Genomic DNA, 22,526 nt, shown 5'->3' with positions numbered 1-22,526 from the left:
TATCTAAACTGTATATTGTATTCATCAGACCTATTTTAGAATATGCGAGCGAAGTGTGGGATGGTTGTAATTATACAGACTGTGATAAATTAGAAAAAGTCCAACTAGAAGCCGCCAGAATAGTTACAGGTTTGCCTTTATTTGCAAGTAGGGTGTCTCTATATAATGAAACCGGTTGGGAAAAACTTGAAGACAGACGGAAACAGAGAAAGTTGTTATTGTTTTATAAAATACAACAAAATTTAGCTCCTTCATATCTACATGATATCGTAACCAATAGAGTAAACGAAATCAGTAGATACAATTTGAGAAATGGTCAAGATTACATTATACCCATGTGTCGATTAGTCTTGTATGAAAAATCATTTTTACCTAGTACTATTAGAATGTGGAACTCGTTAGACATCTCTACCAGAAATATAGAATCATTACCAAAATTTAAACAATCTATTACTGGAAAAGACAAACCTGTTACTAAACTGTCTATAGGCAACAGAAAATTTGACATAATACATACTAGACTTCGTCACGGTTGTAGCACTTTGAATGCAGACCTTTTCAGGTGTAATTTAGTTTTATCACCAGCATGTAGCTGTTCTTACCCATTAGAAAACCTATTTCATTACTTTTTTTCAGTGTACTTCATACAACTTTTGCCGTGATACATTTCTCAGAAAACTATCCAGATATGATGTAGTCGTCGATTTAGATGTACTATTGAACGGTTCTGTTAATTTAAACCAGACTGATAATGATAGTATACGTTTATTTGTACAAGAATATATTAAAAACACTAACCGTTTTGCATAATCCAATCTATTAGTTGTATTCAGTCTGCTACAACTGAGTATTTTAAATAAATTTCTTATTATATACTTTATGTAACTGCTTTTTATATACAATTATTTGTTCAAACCCTTGATAGTTAATATATTTATATCCTATAGGTATACTGTCATACAAATGAAATTTTCTGCATTATTGTTGATATTGGGAATACTTTATAGTATACTATCTGTATAAAGTAATGTTTTGTTTTGTTTTGTTTTATATAATATTAGATATGTACATTAATACCATCTGTTTACAATTAGCTGCCACATATTTATTTAATATTATTTACCATTGTATACTATTGTATGGAAGAGGACGTTTATAAGTTATATAACTTGTGTCCAATTCCATTTGAATTATTTCAAATAAAATATGTTTAAACAAATAGGTCTCTGTGGTAATTGAAAAGATTTTGATTATTAATAGTATTTCTTTGAATTCTTTGTATGAATAACACCTTATACAGCAAAGATGAGCGGAAGATAGATTAGTCCGCCAAAATGACAATATATAATTGATATATATTGTCATCCGCCACCCTCCGATCGAAGTTTCTGTTTCAAAACATGCTATAGGCCGCCATAACGGTTTTGTTGCTGGATCGTTGAGTCCAACGCATGGGAAGCTTCCAATTTCAAAATCCTTCACAAAAAACGTCCCATAATGTGTCGAATTGAGCACAGAACTGTCGCAAATCACCATACACAGGAAGAAAACAAATCTGTAAGCACTAGATGTGTGAAATTCCTTGATAAGATTTTGATTCTTCCAGATTAAAATGGCGGCCGTCCGAAATTTTTTTCTCAATGCTGGGATGCCCAGTTAGAATTGACCAATGAATGATGACCTTTGCTCTGTGACCCCGGATGTGACGCTTACCATATAAGGGTCATGGGGCGTGGTTTATCGTTATCGATCTATTGGTAATAAAATTTTGCCAGTTTGTGCAAAAATATGTTTGTTTGCTACAAACTATAATTTGAGGACCATGTATTTGCTCCAGTTTAAAACGGGCCATAACTTTAAATAAAGTTCGGCACGTGTCCGCCAAGACAAAGTTTATCAAGTCAGGGAAAATAAGTGAAATCTATGGCAAGCAAGGGGAAGCCAGGATGTTATTTATTTGCGGAACAATGTTGATTTAGTATTTCACCAAATTATGTAAGATATATGATTAAATATGATAAAATCCTGGATCAATGTTCAGTGAATGACAACTTGGCTTGCCATAGAAATCACAATTAAGGACGTTACAGAGCGACCAAAAATAGATGATACCAAGCAAACCGCGTGTTAACAGTGACTTTCAGTTTATATACTGTCTCCCTGACGGGTTTAATATCTGGAGGACATTGTGTTGACAAATTACACGATCATTGTGGACTAACAAAACAGCTGTCAAGTGCAGAAACATCGTGAAAGATGATTTAAACACCGGCTTATCTTATATAAACATATCCTTTTAATGCGTGTAGTGAAAACTCCAGTGAATGTGATAGAAGTGATTTTAATGCGTGTAGTGAAAACTCCAGTGAAAATGACCGAAGTGATTTTATTGCGTGTAGTGAAAACTCCAGTGAAAATGACAGAAGTGATTTTATTGCGTGTAGTGAAAACTCCAGTGAATACGACAGAAGTGATTTTATTGCGTGTAGTGAAAACTCCAGTGAATATGATAGAAGTGATTTTAATGCGTGTATGTTGGACGCCTCTTGGTCCATATGTATGACTCTTTCCTCAATTTATTGATTTATTTATTTATTTAACGGATTTTAAGGCCGCTATTACGGCCTTTTGGACCTTCAGCTCACAAGCTCTTTCCATGCTCCTCCGAGTTTGGCCAGTGTTGACGTGCCAGACTCCTTTATCCTTGGTGATTGGTCAATATATGTATGCCTGGGTCCGCTGTGATTGGCCAGTGTTTACATGTCAGGTTTCCCTGTGATTGGTCTATACATGTATATGTTAAACGAAGTTCTTTTATAGCAATCCCTACTTTAATACTGCCTGAGTGTGTACATGTATTACTTTCGAGAGATTCAAGTAATAAACAAGACGAAATCATGATGTAAAATATTGTATTAAGTTTCATATGACATGGTAGTTTAAGTACAATGTTTTAAATAATATGCAATGAGAAAATAATTAACAAAATGTGTATGAACAAAATATTTGCATAATTATGTCAACAAAACAACGTACCATCTTAATAACAAACATCAGGTACCTAATGTAACAAAAATAAGGGCACACCGGCGGGTACCACTGTCGGGGAGTGATGATACTGCTGTACCACTCCTACACATGGATACTATTGTATTGAATAGCTAAACATCCATACTGTTTAAAATCCTACATGGATCCGTCTGTGTACATGTCTATTCCACTTCAGAGTTACGTGTTTATATACCACTTTGATACATATATTATTTCTACTTCCGAGTTGTGTGTTTTAATTCACACCTGAATATAATAAAATACTTTTCAAAGATTTCCGTGTAAATATAGAGGAATCAGTACATACTACGGGAGTGTATCTGTACACCAATATCGTATAAAAATAAATCTCTAGGAAAGACACAATGCGATCAACAGTTGGCTATGTTCAAGGACCTCCGTTCTCAATATTCGTTACTTTTGATTTTTTCTTCAAACATGGACACTTTTTAAGTTTTTCTTTTATGAAATTAAAAATTGGTTGAAGAGAACCGATGTCGTTTTGAGGTCCTATCAGTCCCATTAAAACTGAGAAAAGTCCCAGAGAAAAGAATAGGGAGAATCCAATCGTGCAGAATAAAAATATACCGAACTGCATAAAAAATGTTATTTGCGCCAAAAACATGAAAAGTGCAGCCCCGAGAGTTGTGCACGCCCCAGAAAACACCGACGTGGCCATTTCTTCCAACATGTCACGTGTTCTGTTGAGGCGGTCCTTATGCAGCGAGTTTCTATATCCCTCCGCCAAGTGCACAACATAATCCACCGCTAATCCCACGAGCATTGTCATGTTCAATGATGTAAGGAGCTGGAATATGAAATATATAAATCAATGGATAGTGAATATGCAATAACGAATCAAACAGAATTGTCATAGGAGAGGGGAAATTAAACGCCCTGACCAGGGACTCTAACCAGGACCTTCGAACTGCAGACAGAAGCTTATTCATCCCAGATACCCGACCGCTGGGGTTTAGCCTAACCAGTTGCGCAATAGTTCTTACAATTGTATTTTTTAGGCAGAGTCTAATTTATTTTGTATCAAGGAAGATATTACATATAAAACAACAAGACACACCAAAGCATGTATGTTTCCATTTCCATAGAAATACATGTTTTACCACAGTCGAAAAGAAAATGATCGAACAAAGCGTTTTTCCACGCATGTCGAGAAATCAACGTTTAGAGAGAATGTAGTGTTTTGTAATGTCGAGAACATCAGACGAGTTTTGGGTGGCCGAGGTCGGTCAGGGCCTGCATCAATTTCTCTACGAATCATACCTTTATAAGGATCCATATGTATTAAATGTAGATATCTTATCAATATCATTCAATTTATAACTTCACCCTTTTTTCTGATCGATATACATCATGTACGTTTTATATAAATGAACATCAAAAGCATTGCAATTTTGTATTCCTATTGTAAGATTACATCATTTCGCAATGACGTCACCACACACTCACCCCGAGCTTCCACCCGGCTGATGGGATGACCCCGATGACGCAGATGGTCGTACAGCATATTGACAGCGTGGCAAAGCCACCCACTATGATGTTCATGGTGGAGAGACATAGGATGGGGAAGGCCAGTGACACACCGACTGCTATACCCGTCACAGCGTTCTTCTCCATCTCCTGTAACCAGTAAAATGACACAGATATAGACACGTGTACAACAATACAGACATGGATATAAACACGTGTAAAACAAGACAGACAGGGATATGGATCTGAACAAAAGAGTATTCGTTGGTAAGTAAAGCTGGATATATTTGCAACGATATTGTAAGATCTTCGAAATCTAAGAAACCAATATTCAATGCTTTAATCCCTATTTATAATTGCACGAACATTGCTATATCTGGCCCCACTTCATCAATGTTCCTTTACTTAAGATTTTAACTTAAAAATCCCATTATTGGATTTAAGGGCGGACTCTTAGCTAAGGAACTTAACTGAAATTCCATAATGCTTTCCAATGGAAAAATAACTTTAAGGGGTTAATTTTAGTTAAAGAGCATTGGTAAAAATAGGGCCTGGATGTGTAACGATGCAGACATCGATATCATCATTAACACTTTCAACCTTACGAAACTTTAGTGGACTCTGCCATCCATTCATCATTTGAAGACCAATATGGTCAGTTGGCATTGAAGGGTTAATACCTAGTGAATATCATATCACATTATACCTACCTTTTGTACGTACAACCAGTGCCAAATATTCCGAGTCAGCTGGAAACCTCCTTTCAAGCCTGTGGGCATTTTACTGATCTGTACAAAACAAGAAATTGATATAGATTATACGATTTCGTGACAAAATTCCTCAAACTTCTTCTGCATGTTCGTCATACTTTCCTATTTCTTCACTTTTCCATAGCTTGCTAGTGTTCTACCGGGGTATTCTATAGTGTCTCGGAGGCTTACACTGAAGAGTATGGATATCATTGACTCTCAAAAGGACCAGACCACAATTTCTATACCACGCTTCATATGTAAACATGCAGATGTATTATATATATCTCAACAGTTGTTAATAATATTACAATATGTTTGTACATGGACTGTGCGTTTATAAGTCCCGATGATAACTCATCGTCGGAGACCGGCGAGACACCGCACTGTCTAATGAGTCCCTCAATCGGACTCGATCAACACTGCAGAGTCTGGTGGTGGCTCTGGCACTGCCACCTGAGTCATTCAATCGACATTTATTACTCCTAAAATCTATGCTTTCCAAGGCTGATATCGTGAATGTTAAAGTTGATTATCGGATATTTGACATTTTTGTTAGAGGTTAACAAATAACGAAAATATTACTTCAACTGGTTTTTAACTTGGGGAGAACGTTTGGCGGAGACAGGCTCTATAGATTTAGACTATCGACAGAACTCACCTCTGACTGTACAAAGTTTTCCCACTTCTCCACCTTCGGAATACCCTCGGTGTAGCCCGTAGTAAACCTGTTGATGGTCGTGTTGATAGACACCATCATATACTTGAGTTTATTACCGTAGTAGATAGCTGTAATGAGTAATCATAGTATCATTATGCTTACTTACATGTTTCAAATAATATTGTTCTTATTTTGTATCAAAAAGTGGATGGAATGTAAATGGAAAGTATAACTACACCAACACTAAACCAACACTCTATTGTAGCCAATGTAGTATAAACTTAGTATTAAGAGTTTCAAACACAGTTTCCTCTTTTGTCGTAGGTTTGCATATATTTGTAAATATAAATGATAAATATTACATAATGGAACTGCTCACAGGGGAGAACTCTTACGAGTTGTACTCAAACGTAGGTACAGTATAACGTTAGACTGGAAATCTTTTTTATCGGGAAATAGCATTTTATGAGTGTTTCATATCCCATAAATCCCTTTTAGAGAGAAACATAAAATTTGCCTCAAACATTTCGTATTTTTTACCGATAAATATGTTGATCCAAGCCTATAATTGTTTGATATACATACATGTGTCAGACACGAGCTGCTGGGACCACGACCCCTTCTGTTCCCCAAACATGTCGTTGTATGTGGAGTAGTCAGAAGTGAACGTCTTTGCGTATCGATTATACATCCAGTACTGTATCGCTATCTGTGTAATAAAATGATAAATATTGTATAATATCCCTTGTTTATCGCTATCTGTGTAATAAAATAATAAATATTGTATAATATCCCTTGTTTATCGCTATCTGTGTAATAAAATAATAAATATTGTATAATATCCCTCGTTTATAGCTATCTGTGTAATAAAATAATAAATATTGTATAATATCCCTTGTTTATCGCTATCTGTGTAATAAAATAATAAATATTGTATAATATCCCTCGTTTATAGCTATCTGTGTAATAAAATAATAAATATTGTATAATATCCCTCGTTTATCGCTTTCTGTGTAATACAATGATAAATATTGTCTAATATCCCTCTTTTATTGTTATCTGTGTCATACAAAGTAATATAATGTCATATGATATCCAGTTGTATCGTTATATTTCTTTCCTACAAGGAAACAAAGAGAAACAACAATATACGTACGTTTAAAATTACAAAAATGGACTATTGTTGAGACGTAGTAATGATCCATATTATAATATTGATATTCTATCGAAATACTTCAACAAATTCAACGAAATGCTGATAACACTGTGATTCGCCTTCACAGTAATACCACAGGCGCCTGCTTCTGGTTAATATTTATAGGGAAATAGCATTAACTCCTACTACTACTGTTGATATAGTAGTAGAGGGGGCTAATACTATTTTCTATTGATACTAACAAGAAGCAGGCACGTGTGTTAATACGAACATCGACTAGAAGTGTTACACAATTCCCCGCTGTAACACTGATAGTCTACATATGTAATATTTGGCTACTAATAGCAAGGCTTTGTCAAAAATGACATTTATTGACAAGGCTATACCACCATCAATTTGTTTTACCCGAGATGTTAAACTTTGTAAATATTCTGATATACATAACTTGTGTGTGTTTATCAATTAGTAGACCAGACACACCCAGCGCCTTTGTAATCCCCTATCTTACCTCTAATATATTAGGGAAGTTGGTATTGAACTGCGAGACGTCGTAATGAGTGGACTCCGCGGTCATCAGATTGGACACCTTGGTGTAGTCCCAAGGGAGAGCCAGGTCAATGGACAAGGTCGTCGACGCGTTCTGAAACAGAACATGTTGACATATAGGTTCATAACAGACATCATGACTATAGGGCAAATGGCGTAACTTCTCAGGACTGATCTCACCCATTACAGACATCATCGTTATAGAGAAAATGGCGTAATGTCTTAGAACCGATGCCACATATTACCAAACTGAAAGCAATAACATGGAAAGTCTACGATATCCAAAATGTATGCTCCTGACTTTTGACCATTCTCCCTTTTATAACTGTTATTTTCTGTCAATTATGATATGATTATCTTAGTGTACAGTGCAAATGAGTAGTTCGCTGCCAACATACATGTATTTGTAAATGTGTTACAATGTTTGAAAAGGTATCATAATCCTTATACTGAAAGAATAGCAGTAGGTGTGGCCTACCGATAAGAATGTTCCGAGATCCCGGGTGAAGCAAGCGATCTCGGGATTACCGCTGGAATCCGTCTTGATCTCGTATTCCGATATTTGGCTGGCAGACATGCTATACAGGTTACTACAGAAATCCTGAAAACGAGAAAGGAACAGAGACAATCAGCGTCACGCGAATATTTCATAAGTGGGTGCAAATCTTAATTAATTACATAGCAAACGAGCCAGTTTTCCCATCATAAATGTAGAACATTTTCTAATGAACAAAACAAGAATAAGAAAGCAAATTAAACCAATTTTTGCTGTTCAGTAACAAAGCTTAAAACCGATATAACAATCTGTGTATTGACAGAGGATGGTAAGATGATGTATTTTTACAACGCTTACATCTTGAGAACGTGACATTATCTTAATCGAACCTTGATTCTTATTGCGGGTGTTGTCAATAAAACCCGGTTCAGTCTCCGTGTATTTCCCTAGTACGTTGGTCACAAATGTTTTAGTGACGTTGAGTTAGAATTATGATTTTGTTGATGTGTTAGTATTGTCTGGGTTTTTAAATATTTACCATGAGGGCCTGCTGATTAGCGACTGGGTTTGGATCGAAGGTATCGTCGTAGACAGTGGTTCCCCTACAGGTGATGTCGGAAAAGTGACAGTCGGTCCGGTCTTTATTTTTCAGTCCCCAGAGAATGTTTACTGTGACCAGGTTCTCGTCCGCACTTACATGGAAATCGTACTGCTCAGCATCTATCGCCTTGCTATAGAAATGGGAGTCCTTCCATACTTGCATCTGTAAAAGTTACAATCAATTGTTTTCATCTTAAGCCGTATCTTGTAAATTACAGACCACACAAGTTATACAGTCAAATCATACAATACATGTACAATGCAGCCATTCCTGAATAAACCTTTATAAAATACAATACTCGCGTGTACTTTTTTTCCCGGAAGCACCTGAATACGTCCTCTCCACCATATGAAAAACGTATTGAACACAGGATTAGTAGTTAGTTTCTATATATGAAAAATCCTTTATAACCCATAAAACACTAATATGACCGGCATACATGTACATTTTGTATACATTTGTATATATATGTTTATCCACGTATACCACAAATAATGAACATGTTATACTCACAATAATTGTTTCCAAGAGTTCGTGTTGCTAATCCCATTAACAGTACAAGAACATGGTTGTTTATGACGTTAACTTACGTTTTCGTTATCGGGTTCCAGTTTGGAAGCCTGGTAGGCAAACGTGGCAACCACAACAGCAAACACCGGAAGTAGACACCATCGAGCAATCCTGTGCGTGATGAACCGGAAATAGTAGTCTCGGAAAAACACAACCAACTTTTTCTGTTTACTCTTGTCCTTTTCCCCTGTTTGTCTGTCATTGGGTGTAGTCGTGCCTGTAGTCTTATCATCACTGACTTTTCCATTAGGCACTCCATTAGCCACATGACCATTGCCTATGCCATTAGTTACATGACCATTGCCTATCCCATTAACCACATGACCATTGCTTTTCCCATTAGCCACGTGATCATTGCTTATCCCTTTATCTACTTGTCCGTTTGAAAGGTGCCCATTAGGTGCATGCCCATTAGACGCTTGTCCATTCCGTATCGATGCAGGATCTTCAATATCCTCAATTAAAGTATCGCCATGTTTTGTTGTAATGTCAGTTTTTCCATCAGATAAGACGAATATATTCTGCATTGGCTTCACGGAGTTGTTGTTGTATTTGTCTTTTTCACTACTGTCGGCTTGATTCTTGCGACAGCAACGAAAGCATGGCCACTTGAATTTCTCAAACTTTAAATGATATACAGTGACAACACACGGGAAGAAGATAATGACGGACATGTAATTAAAAAGGATGATGATGGCAGCGAACACCCCAAAAGATTTGGTGGCGAGGAGAGGTGAGAGGGCGCTACATAGAAATGCTACTATTGTAGTGAGGGAGGTAATTGCCATGCTCTGAGCGGATTTGTTAAAGGCATCCGACAGTCTGTGGGCTAGAGTAGGATAAGAGTGAAAAGATGTCAGCCGCCATGCATCATAGAACACGAACAAATCGTCTGCTCCGATGCCAAGTGCAATGAAAATTGCTAGAATATGGAAAAAGCCGAAATATTGAAAATCAAAAATAATTCTGTATATCAAATTTCCTCCTAAGAAACTTGTTATGATACTAATGACGGCAAAGCCGGCGATCCAGAATGACTTTGTGTGATAGGTCATGAATGAGAAGATAAAAACCATGCTACCTAAGGCAAGCATCATATCTGTCATGGCCTGTGAAATCACGTCTTTGTTCCAGAGAACAAAGCAGTAGTACCAAAAATCCAAAGACGTGAGTTTATCCCTCCAGTTCTCCAGCTTCTCTTTCATAGGACCTTGTAGAAAGTCTCCCACAAGGTCCTTCATATTTTTACACAAGTATGTGCCGCTGATTGAACAGCCTATTGGAAGAATAGAGCGTGTCATCGTTCCTTCCGCTTTGGTAGGCGTGATAACGAATGACTTGGGAAGAAAGAACTCGAAGTCTGATTTGGTTTGTGTATTGGTGTATGCCTCATACAATACCGCGGGGATGTTACTGAATGTTGGATCATTGAACGTGGCGCTGATGCTTGAATATGTGCCGTCAAAGTATCGGAGGATTGACACGACATTGACACACTCCATGGTGGATGAGTTTGTCTGGCACCAAGTGGACGAGTATCCAGAGGCAGTTACCAAGTCATTTTCCACCTGCTGCATCAGTTGGAGTGTCTCCCGGGTAAAAACATTTCTTCCTTGTCCATTGTAGTAAAGATCAAGTGATGACAAAGCGTGCCTCAGTCCTCGCTCCCACGATGGATAGCCAGTGTTGGAAAGTGTTCTTGAAAAGGAATCACTGTACCCGTCTTTGTCGCGGTTTGCGTAGTCTCGGAGTCTGTAGGGAACCGAGTACACCTCCATAGGAAGTGTATCAAAGCTGGTCGGGAACAAGTTGTACCCACTGAGGAACAGGATTCCAGTTATCAACACAATGCCAATCTGTATACCAAGCGTCACAACTGCAACACAAGGGTCTAAGTTAGTGAACATCTATATCCTACAGGATATCATATTCAAGTTAGTGAATAACTACATCATAAAGGAAATTATATTTTTTTTTATATTAGTGAACAACTACTACACAATGTTATCATATTCAAGCCAGAGAACAAGTTGAACACATTCGTTGACTAAGTATTGAGGTGTAAATAAGTAAATTTGACGAATTCAAATGATAGATAACGAACAGAAAATACATATGTGATTTAAAGTACCGATACACGTTTCTATAACTAGATATTGTTTTAAATCTTGATGATGAATTGAAATTTTATTATCACTTGTGTTAAACTAAATATTAATCCAGTACATATCATCTAAAAGCCAGTCCTCCCAGGTTATATAATTCATTTAGCAAATGACATTAGATAAAAAAGAATATATATATCAAATTATAAACGAGAAACTTTCGTCTTCTTTATTGTTGTAGGAGATAGGATCTCCAGAAGGTCCTAAGGGAATCATCACTGGGAAAACAGATATTGATGGATTGCGCGAATGGATGATTATGAAATTTTCTGATATTTTGAAAGATGGAGAGCTGTTTTAAGAAAAACTGACGATATTTGGAAGATAGAGAGGTGCTTCTAGAATCATGTCATATTTGAAAGGTAGAGCGCTGTTTTTAAAATCTTGTGATATTTGGAGGGTAGAACTTTTTTTTTTGGCGACATTTAGAAGGCAGAGCGTTGTTTAAAACTGAACAACATGTAAATGACACTTGATTAAACGTTCAAGAACTACAGATGGATGTAACGTTAGCTATAGTACAAATCCATTAATTATATACATAGTGTTAAATAGTCATACAAAATATTGTCGTGCACTATCCTAATATTTCATGCCTGTAATGTACTACTTACAGAAACTCTTGAATGGGTGGTTCGTGACAATACGACAGTAGAAAAATGGTTTCCTCTCCCGACGTCGTTTCTGGAGCTCCTCCGTCGAGGGTCCATCGCTAGCCATCCCAGTAGTACTGTCTGAAGGCGTGTTGATGTCAGGCTTGTTTGAGACGTCACCGTCTCGTGTCGACTCGCCAGCAGGTTGGTCCATGTTGATGATGGACCATCCAAGTAACGTTCGCTTATTGTAGTATTATCAGTCAGGAATGACAGGAAAGCTGTAATTATAGAGAATATAAACAAAAACTTCACCAGGAGACCAGAGGAAAACAGAATCGGTATTTATAATCTATATACCTTCATCAAACTCTGAAACATAACGTCGCAATCAGAATCTCAACCAAAGTATAACGAATCAAAAATTATTGTAAAACAACAAAAAAATCAATAAAAATACAGCGGAGAAATGTAAATAGAAAGCGAAAATATCTTCATTAGTAAACTAGAAGAAATTCGTGATACTAGTAGTTGAATAAGAATTCTATAAAACAAAATGTGATTAGGAAGCCTTGATTAAATATACCATTGATACACCAATATCAAATTAAAAACTATCAAACCAAGTGTACAAGACACTCTCACACACTATGAGTTATCTTTGCTCACGACAGATCGGTCTGTCGAACAATTTTCGCCGAGCTCTGCTTAAATAGATTTGACACATTGAATTACACTGGACAATAACGCTGATTTACTGATCTTAATAGAACGATTATGTGATCAGTTGGTACTGTCGATTTTCACACATACCTCTTCCATCACTGGCACTGAACCCCACTACCAACAGGTGCGATTAGGTTACACAATCAATTAATGCCTTTACTACATACTTATCGCCCACACTTCATGACTTTAAATCAAAACCAGGCACATTTGTTTGTACTGTTCTGCTTGAGGAATAATTCCGATTGACACAAGATATAATGTTTTTCTGTACCCGACAACTGGAAACGTGACAGGGCAAACCTATGCAGGCAGACTCATTAGGTGTAATTTGTAGTGCCAACAAAGGTGTATGTGTCGGACTTCATCGCTCGGCGGGTAAAGCGGCCCCGTCAGCAACACAATCACATCCTTGTGGCCTATAAATTTTCCTGGGGTCATGATTTCGCCAGAAACTTGCAAATCATTGACAGGTATTTGATTCAAATAACTTTTTTAAAAAGTAATTAATGCAAGATTTAGTGAGAGTACGTCATACTTTAGGCCATACACCCAATCATGAACTTTCCATATCGCTATATCAAAATTCTCAGCATGGTGTTTCAAGAAAAAAAGGCCAAGATCGGTTGAACATGTGTATAATTGATTTGCTACATTCCCTCCTCCAGCAAGAGAGAGTTACCACACAGGGTGTAACGACCTGACCAACACTGCTCAGGTAACACTACCAGTCCACATAACAGATGGGCAATGTTCAAATATTCTCAAAAAGCCAGAGGCAGTGAAATATGATTTCATAAAGTGTAATCGGTGGTAGAAAGTTGATGATGCATTTAATGGACCGCATTGTATATTACATATCATACATATATATATCCCATATATATAACACACACATATATATATATCGCATATTTTATCCCATTAACATATCCCACATATATATCCCAAATAAATACCCCACATATCCCACATACATACATATCCCACATTTATATCCCACATACATATCCCACATACATATCCCACATTTATAACCCACATACATATCCCACATATATAACCTACATACATATCCCACATCTATAGCCCACATACATATCCCACATTTATATCCCACATACATATCCCACATTTATAGCCCACATACATATCCCACATTTATAACCCACATACATATCCCACATCTATAACCCACATACATATCCCACATCTATAGCCCACATACATATCCCACATTTATAGCCCACATACATATCCCACATACATATCCCACATTTATAACCCACATACATATCCCACATTTATAGCCCACATACATATCCCACATTTATAGCCCACATACATATCCCACATTTATAGCCCACATACATTTCCCACATCTATAGCCCACATACATTTCCCACATCTATAGCCCACATATATATCCCACATTTATAGCCCACATACATATCCCACATCTATAACCCACATACATATCCCACATTTATAGCCCACATACATATCCCACATCTACATCCCACATACATATCCCACATCTATAGCCCACATACATTTCCCACATTTATAGCCCACATACATATCCCACATTTATAGCCCACATACATATCCCACATTTATAACCCACATACATATCCCACATTTATAGCCCACATACATATCCCACATTTATATCCCACATACATATCCCACATTTATAGCCCGAATACATATCCCACATTGATATCCCACATACATATCCTACATCTATATCCCACATACATATCACACATTTATAGCCCACATACATATCCCACATCTATATCCCACATACATATCCCACATTTATAGCCCACATACATATCCCACATTTATAACCCACATACATATCCCACATCTATATCCCACATACATATCACAATTTTATAGCCCACATACATATCCCACATCTATATCCCACATTTATAGCCCACATACATATCCCACATGTATAGCCCACATGCATATCCCACATTTATAGCCCACATACATATCCTACATTTATATCCCACATACATATCCCACATTTATAGCCCACATACATATCCCACATTTATAGCCCACATACATATCCCACATTTATAGCACACATACATATCCCACATCTATATCCCACATACATATCCCACATCTATATCCCACATACATATCCCACATTTATAGCCCACATACATATCCCACATTTATATCCCACATACATATCCCACATTGATAGCCTACATACATATCCCAAATCTATATCCCACATACATATCCCACATACATATCCCACATCTATATCCCACATACATATCCTACATCTATATCCCACATAAATATCACACATTTATAGCCCACATACATATCCCACATCTATATCCCACATACATATCCCACATTTATAGCCCACATACATATCCCACATTTATAACCCACATACATATCCCACATCTATATCCCACATACATATCACATTTTTATAGCCCACATACATATCCCACATCTATATCCCACATTTATAGCCCACATACATATCCCACATGTATAGCCCACATGCATATCCCACATTTATAGCCCACATACATATCCTACATTTATATCCCACATACATATCCCACATTTATAGCCCACATACATATCCCACATTTATAGCCCACATACATATCCCACATTTATAGCACACATACATATCCCACATCTATATCCCACATCTATATCCCACATACATATCCCACATTTATAGCCCACATACATATCCCACATTTATAGCCCACATACATATCCCACATTTATATCCCACATACATATCCCACATTGATAGCCCACATACATATCCCAAATCTATATCCCACATACATATCCCACATCTATATCCCACATACATATCTCAAATCTATAACCCACATACATATCTCAAATCTATAACCCACATACATATCCCACATTTATAACCCACATACATATCCCACATTTATAGCCCACATACATATCCCACATCTATATCCCACATTTATAGCCCACATACGTATCCCAAATTTATAGCCCACATACATATCCCACATTTATATCCCACATACATATCCCACATTTATAACCCACATACATATCCCACATTTATAACCCACATACATATCCCACATTTATAGCCCACATACATATCCCAAATTTATAGCCCACATACATATCCCACATTTATAGCCCACATACATATCCCACATTTATAACCCACACACATATCCCACATTTATAGCCCACATACATATCCCACATTTATAACCCACATACATACCCCACATTTATAGCCCACATACATATCCCACATTTATAGCCCACATACATATCCCACATTTATAGCCCACATACATATCCCACATTTATAGCCCACATACATATCCCATATACGTGTCACGCATTTATATCCAACATATTTATCAAATACATATCACACATATATATCACGCTTTTGTCAGTGTTGATATACATTGCTTGGTCATTTCAGACCCCGGGGAGATATAACAGTTTCCCTTGCAACCGTAACGATTCTTGTTCTCACCTCGGGTAAATATCACGTCAATTATGACGTAAGCATAGACGGCGTTGTTTATTTCACTACAATCTGAGCTAAGTTAACGTTGGCGTTACACATACCCAGACGTGTACGTGTTACTTAAGCATTGAACTGTTTTTGTATGGTATTTACTATCTATTTGAATGCCAGAGCTTTGCAAGCAAACAACATAATCATTATGATTTGTTTGCTTGCAAAGCTCTGGCATTCAAATAGATCATAAATACCATACAAAATCAGTTCAACGCTTATATTAACATTCCTTTTACTTTCTTATTTTTTAAATGCTATAATTCATATTTAAAATTCATAATTCCCGCCTTACCGACAGTCAGCAGATTTTTTGGCAACAAAATAGTACATAGAAAATTAAAAAAAAAATCAATTTTGTTAATCATTTTATTATCAACATAATGCGCAAATAGCATATATTTTATAACAAATAATGTAGACAATATACAATTATTGCCCTTGTTCCGGGTTGACATGAATATTTGACCACCCGAGAGGTGTCATGTCACCCGAGGGCGTAGCCCGAGGGTGACATGACACCTCAAGGGTGGGCAAATATTCATGTCAACTCGGAACAAGGGCAGTAATTGTTTTATTATACCGAAAAAAACATAAGTGAATTAATTTTGGTATCAATAAGTTTATTTATTACTATCAACAGTTTTTAAGAAAAGTTTTTAAGAGGTACCCCATCGTCTTTCTGGACCCGGCATAAAATTCTCCCAGTTGAACTTTCAATGTATGGACGTCGAAGTTTTCACAATCCTTTGGTCTAGGCCTACCTGTTGCAGATAGGAAATGTCTAAAGGAATCCACGGCCACATTGATGACCCTTTTGGTGTTTTTAGAATCCTTTTCTTGCAATAATTTCGCCAATTCCTCCTCTGTTGGCAGACGATAGCGTCCGCCGGCAGCCATTGTTGTTGTCAAGCAGAATACTCGGAACTTCTCTGATTCGACTACTTTTGAAGACGTTACGGAAGAGAGTTCCGAGTTGGGGCTCACGAGAGGGTGACATAACGAATGTTTTTAATCACGTGACATGGTTTTCACTAATCAGAAGCTGTGATACAAGTCTGAGGTATAATAAAATAATTAGTCGTTAAACTTAATTATCCTGGATATTGTAGTTCCGGTTTGTGTTGTATTAATACGCTGATAAGTGTAGTGCGTGATGGATGGCATTTAAACGTACATCAATGCCAGAGCTCTCAAACAGACTATGAAGTGACAATGCCAGACAAATGTAAATATATACATATATCAGCGGAAATAACTTCAAATTCGCTCACTGCTTGTAAAGTCCAACTTGCCGGATAGAACGGAAAAATAACACCCTTATAACGAGGCATACATTTTAATCATTACTAAGTTAACGCGTAGTACCATACGAGTAGCAGCCGTAAAAAGACAATGCATAAGAACGATATTATAAGATTATACTGCAATATCTTACACTGTATATACTTATACATGTTAAATAGCGGTTGGTAATCAAATGTGTCACCTGTCTGACTGACTAACTGACTAAAAACCTGACTGACTGACTGACTGAAAACCTAACTAAAGACGTGACTGACTAAAGACCTGACTGACTGACTAACTAAAGACCTGATTGTCTGACTGACTGACTAAAGACCTGACTGACTGACTAACTAACTAAAGACCTGACTGACTGACTAACTAACTAAAGACCTGACTGACTGATTGACTAACTAAAGACCTGACTGACTAAAGACCTGACTGACTGATTGACTAACTAAAGACCTGACTGACTGATTGACTAACTAAAGACCTGACTGACTGATTGACTAACTAAAGACCTGACTGACTGACTAATTAACTAACTAAAGACCTGACTGACTGACTAACTAACTAAAGACCTGACTGACTGATTGACTAACTAAAGACCTGACTGACTAAAGACCTGACTGACTGATTGACTAACTAAAGACCTGACTGACTGATTGACTAACTAAAGACCTGACTGACTGATTGACTAACTAAAGACCTGACTGACTGATTAACTAACTAAAGACCTGACTGACTGACTGACTGACTAAAGACCTGACTGACTGACTAACTAAAGACCTGACTGTAAGAAATGACACATTACCTTGTCGACGTCGCTGCTGTTTGTCCAGGTCTGTAGGAAATACTGATATACGAAATTGGATGTTGACGACTTTATAATCGATATAAAAATAAGCCTCTGTTTATTTGTATTTAATCTGTATTTATCAGATGATTTTGTAATTTTGATCGAGACAAGATTTTCTTTATAAACCGGAACTGGTACCTTTGAAACACGCCGTTGTTTTGCTGTATTGACACTTCCTAAAGAAATCAACAACACATCAGCCTTCTTGTCCATTGTACATCCCCTTTTTACGTCGGAAACGATCATTTCCGGTATTTGTAGTTTTTATTTAGATGTGTGTAGATGTTGATTTATCACATATTTAAAACAATGTTATTTATGTTACATAATGGGACTGGTTAGAACAATGGCTGTGTGTCACGGGAAAATAAGTGTATATCGAGTTACACTGACACTAATGTGGTGTTTAATCGGCACATTTCTACACTTCCATACAGTAACATTACCTCAATATAACACGCAAGGCTCACACACGGAGGTGCCACATCATGATCTTGGTTATTCTAGGAATCTGAAGACATTATTTTATCCCGAGAAAAATAAATAATAAATACACATCTCAAAATAAAAATACAATTCAATGGTTTTGTGTTAAAGTAAGAATAATGTTACTAACTATCCAATGATAAAGTGTTTAAGTAAGAATAATGTTACTAACTATCCAATAGTTTTGTGTTTAAGTAAGAATAATATTACTGAATCTCCGTTGGTTATGTGTTTAAGTAAGAATAATGTTACTAACTATCCAATAGTTAAGTGTTTAAGTAAGAATAATGTTACTAACTATCCAAAAGTTTTGTGTTTAAGTAAGAATAATGTTACTAACTATCCAATAGTTTTGTGTTTAAGTAAGAATAATGTTACTAACTATCCAATAGTTTTGTGTTTAAGTAAGAATAATATTACTGAATCTCCGTTGGTTATGTGTTTAAGTAAGAATAATGTTACTAACTATCCAATAGTTAAGTGTTTAAGTAAGAATAATGTTACTAACTATCCAAAAGTTTTGTGTTTAAGTAAGAATAATGTTACTAACTATCCAATGGTTTTGTGTTTAAGTAAGAATAATGTTACTAACTATCCAATAGTTAAGTGTTTAAGTAAGAATAATGTTACTAACTATCCAAAAGTTTTGTGTTTAAGTAAGAATAATGTTACTAACTATCCAATAGTAAAGTGTTTAAGTAAGAATAATGTTACTAACTATCCAATAGTTTTGTGTTTAAGTAAGAATAATGTTACTAACTATCAAATAGTAAAGTGTTTAAGTAAGAATAATGTTACTAACTATCCAATAGTTTTGTGTTTAAGTAAGAATAATGTTACTAACTATCCAATAGTTTTGTGTTTAAGTAAGAATAATGTTACTAACTATCAAATAGTAAAGTGTTTAAGTAAGAATAATGTTACTAACTATCCAATATTTTTGTGTTTAAGTAAGAATAATGTTACTAACTATCCAATAGTTTTGTGTTTAAGTAAGAATAATGTTACTAACTATCCAATGGTAAAGTGTTTAAGTAAGAATAATGTTACTAACTATCCAATAGTAAAGTGTTTAAGTAAGAACAATGTTACTAACTATCCAATAGTTTTGTGTTTAAGTAAGAATAATGTTACTAACTATCCAATGGTAATGTGTTTAAGTAAGAATAAAATTACTGAATCTCCGATGGTTATGTGTTTTAGTAATTGTTTTATTGTTTAAGAAAGAATATTGTTGATTTTTTTTCATATAAAAAACAAGATATTCACAAGATAGTTGCTTCATCAGTTTGAGGAGAACCATACACTTGACATATTAAGCGAAGGGCAGGCCTTTTATATATCAGTAGTTCCTTTAGTAAATATGTCAATTAGACTATTAATACAGTTTCAGTACTCACTAGGTTTATCACATTACTAATGCTAGCCTTATCTTTATCAAGTTCGAGGAGTTACGTCAATTTTATGCCATATACTATCAAGCTAATTAAGATTTATTTTAAGGGTTTCAATCAAGCATTGCCCATTTAACATAGAGGTATCTTTATCACCATCTCGTGACACAAACGTGCGGTTACCGACCCCTGCACTGGTACATCAATGTGCACGAAACACATTAACTGTTGCTAAAAATAATTAAATCTACCTATCTGCACTCTAAGGAGGCCAAGTCTGGGTACTTTAGAATACTGACCTATTGAAGTTAGAGGGAGTCCAGTATTTTATTATGAGTTAATTCAAGGTTTCGGAAATCGTTTTGATTGGACATTTAGGTAGTGTTTTCGAGTGTTAATTTTGAGGTGTCTTATACCGTGAATTATTATAGTCAAAAAGTTATACACCAGATATTGTCAGAACACTGAATAAGTATAATATATTGTACTACTCCTAGATATCAGATGTATAGAACGTTATTTATTTATAAACCAGTAGCAATGTATGAAACAAGAGTATTCATTAAATCCCATTTTAGTAGGAGATCCAATGGCCCTGATTTACTGACTAAATATAAATGATTTGGAAAATTTTTGGTTACATTCAGTGTGTACCATTAAAAGAATTTTTGACATATATAATGGTACTAATATCGGATATAAGCAAGATCTTAATACACTTCGGTATATCACAACACGCGTGTGGTATACCAAAGTCTATTATATAACAACACGGGTGTGGTATACTAAAGTATATCATATCACAACACGGGTGTGGTATACCAAAGTCTATTATATATCACAACACGGGTGTGGTATATCAAAGTCTATTATATATCACAACACGGGTGTGGTATATCAAAGTCTATTATATATCACAACACGGGTGTGGTATATCAAAGTCTATTATATATCACAACACGGGTGTGGTATACCAAAGTCTATTATATATCACAACACGGGTGTGGTATACCAAAGTCTATTATATATCACAACACGCGTGTGGTATACCAAAGTCTATTATATATCACAACACGGGTGTGGTATACCAAAGTCTATCATATCACAACACGGGTGTGGTATACCAAAGACTATCATATCACAACCAGGGTGTGGTATACCAAAGTCTACCGTATCACAACACGGGTGTGGTATATCAAATTCTATTATATATCACAACACGGGTGTGGTATACTAAAGTATATCATATCACAACCAGGGTGTGGTATACCAAAGTCTACCGTATCAAAACCAGGGTGTGGTATACCAAAGTCTATCATATCACAACCAGGGTGTGGTATACCAAAGTCTATTATATCACAACCAGGGTGTGGTATACCAAAGACTATCATACCACAACCAGGGTGTGGTATACCAAATACTGTCATACCAAAGTCTATTATATATCACAACCAGGGTGTGGTATACCAAAGTATATCATATCACAACCAGGGTGTGGTATACCAAAGTCTACCGTATCACAACCAGGGTGTGGTATACCAAAGTCTATTATATATCACAACACGGGTGTGGTATACTAAAGTATATCATATCACAACTAGGGTGTGGTATACCAAAGTCTATTATATATCACAACCAGGGTGTGGTATACCAAAGACTATCATATCACAACCAGGGTGTGGTATACCAAAGTATCATATCACAACCAGGGTGTGGTATACCAAAGTCTATTATATATCACAACCAGGGTGTGGTATACCAAAGACTATCATATCACAACCAGGGTGTGGTATACCAAAGTATCATATCACAACCAGGGTGTGGTATACCAAAGACTATCATACCACAACCAGGGTTTGGTATACCAAAGTCTACCGTATCACAACCAGGGTGTGGTATACCAAAGTCTATCATATCACAACCAGGGTGTGGTATACCAAAGACTATCATACCACAACCAGGGTTTGGTATACCAAAGTCTATCATATCACAACCAGGGTGTGGTATACCAAAGTCTATCATACCACAACCAGGGTTTGGTATACCAAAGTCTATCATATCACAACCAGGGTGTGGTATACCAAAGTCTATCATATCACAATCAGG

The 22,526-nt window shown here is 36.2% G+C and overlaps 1 protein-coding gene and 1 long non-coding RNA gene across 2 annotated transcripts in view; one reads left to right on the top strand and one right to left on the bottom strand.

Moving 5' to 3' along the window:
• Positions 1-2,895: 2,895 nt before the first annotated feature.
• The window catches only part of LOC117323939, a 29,215-nt gene continuing 9,584 nt past the window's right edge, over positions 2,896-22,526 (bottom strand). Inside the window, exons 2-11 of the mRNA XM_033879477.1 lie at positions 12,098-12,357; positions 9,339-11,194; positions 8,686-8,910; positions 8,130-8,252; positions 7,614-7,745; positions 6,535-6,658; positions 5,950-6,077; positions 5,250-5,327; positions 4,519-4,689; positions 2,896-3,859 (exon numbers count right to left, since the gene is read on the bottom strand). Of these exons, the coding sequence (XP_033735368.1) occupies positions 3,440-3,859; positions 4,519-4,689; positions 5,250-5,327; positions 5,950-6,077; positions 6,535-6,658; positions 7,614-7,745; positions 8,130-8,252; positions 8,686-8,910; positions 9,339-11,194; positions 12,098-12,290 (3,450 nt within the window). The 5' untranslated portion in view covers positions 12,291-12,357 and the 3' untranslated portion in view covers positions 2,896-3,439. The remainder of the gene's footprint in view (positions 3,860-4,518; positions 4,690-5,249; positions 5,328-5,949; positions 6,078-6,534; positions 6,659-7,613; positions 7,746-8,129; positions 8,253-8,685; positions 8,911-9,338; positions 11,195-12,097; positions 12,358-22,526) is intronic.
• LOC117323940 lies at positions 4,694-12,217 on the top strand. Its single transcript, XR_004531868.1, has 3 exons — positions 4,694-4,806; positions 11,665-11,845; positions 12,100-12,217. It is a non-coding gene; the product is annotated as an uncharacterized LOC117323940 (long non-coding RNA).

The sequence above is a fragment of the Pecten maximus genome, chromosome 3, assembly GCF_902652985.1.
Source record: "Pecten maximus chromosome 3, xPecMax1.1, whole genome shotgun sequence".
Taxonomy (NCBI): Eukaryota; Metazoa; Mollusca; class Bivalvia; order Pectinida; family Pectinidae; genus Pecten; species Pecten maximus.
Note: the sequence above shows the minus strand (reverse complement) of the source record. Positions and strands in the feature narration are given on the sequence as shown.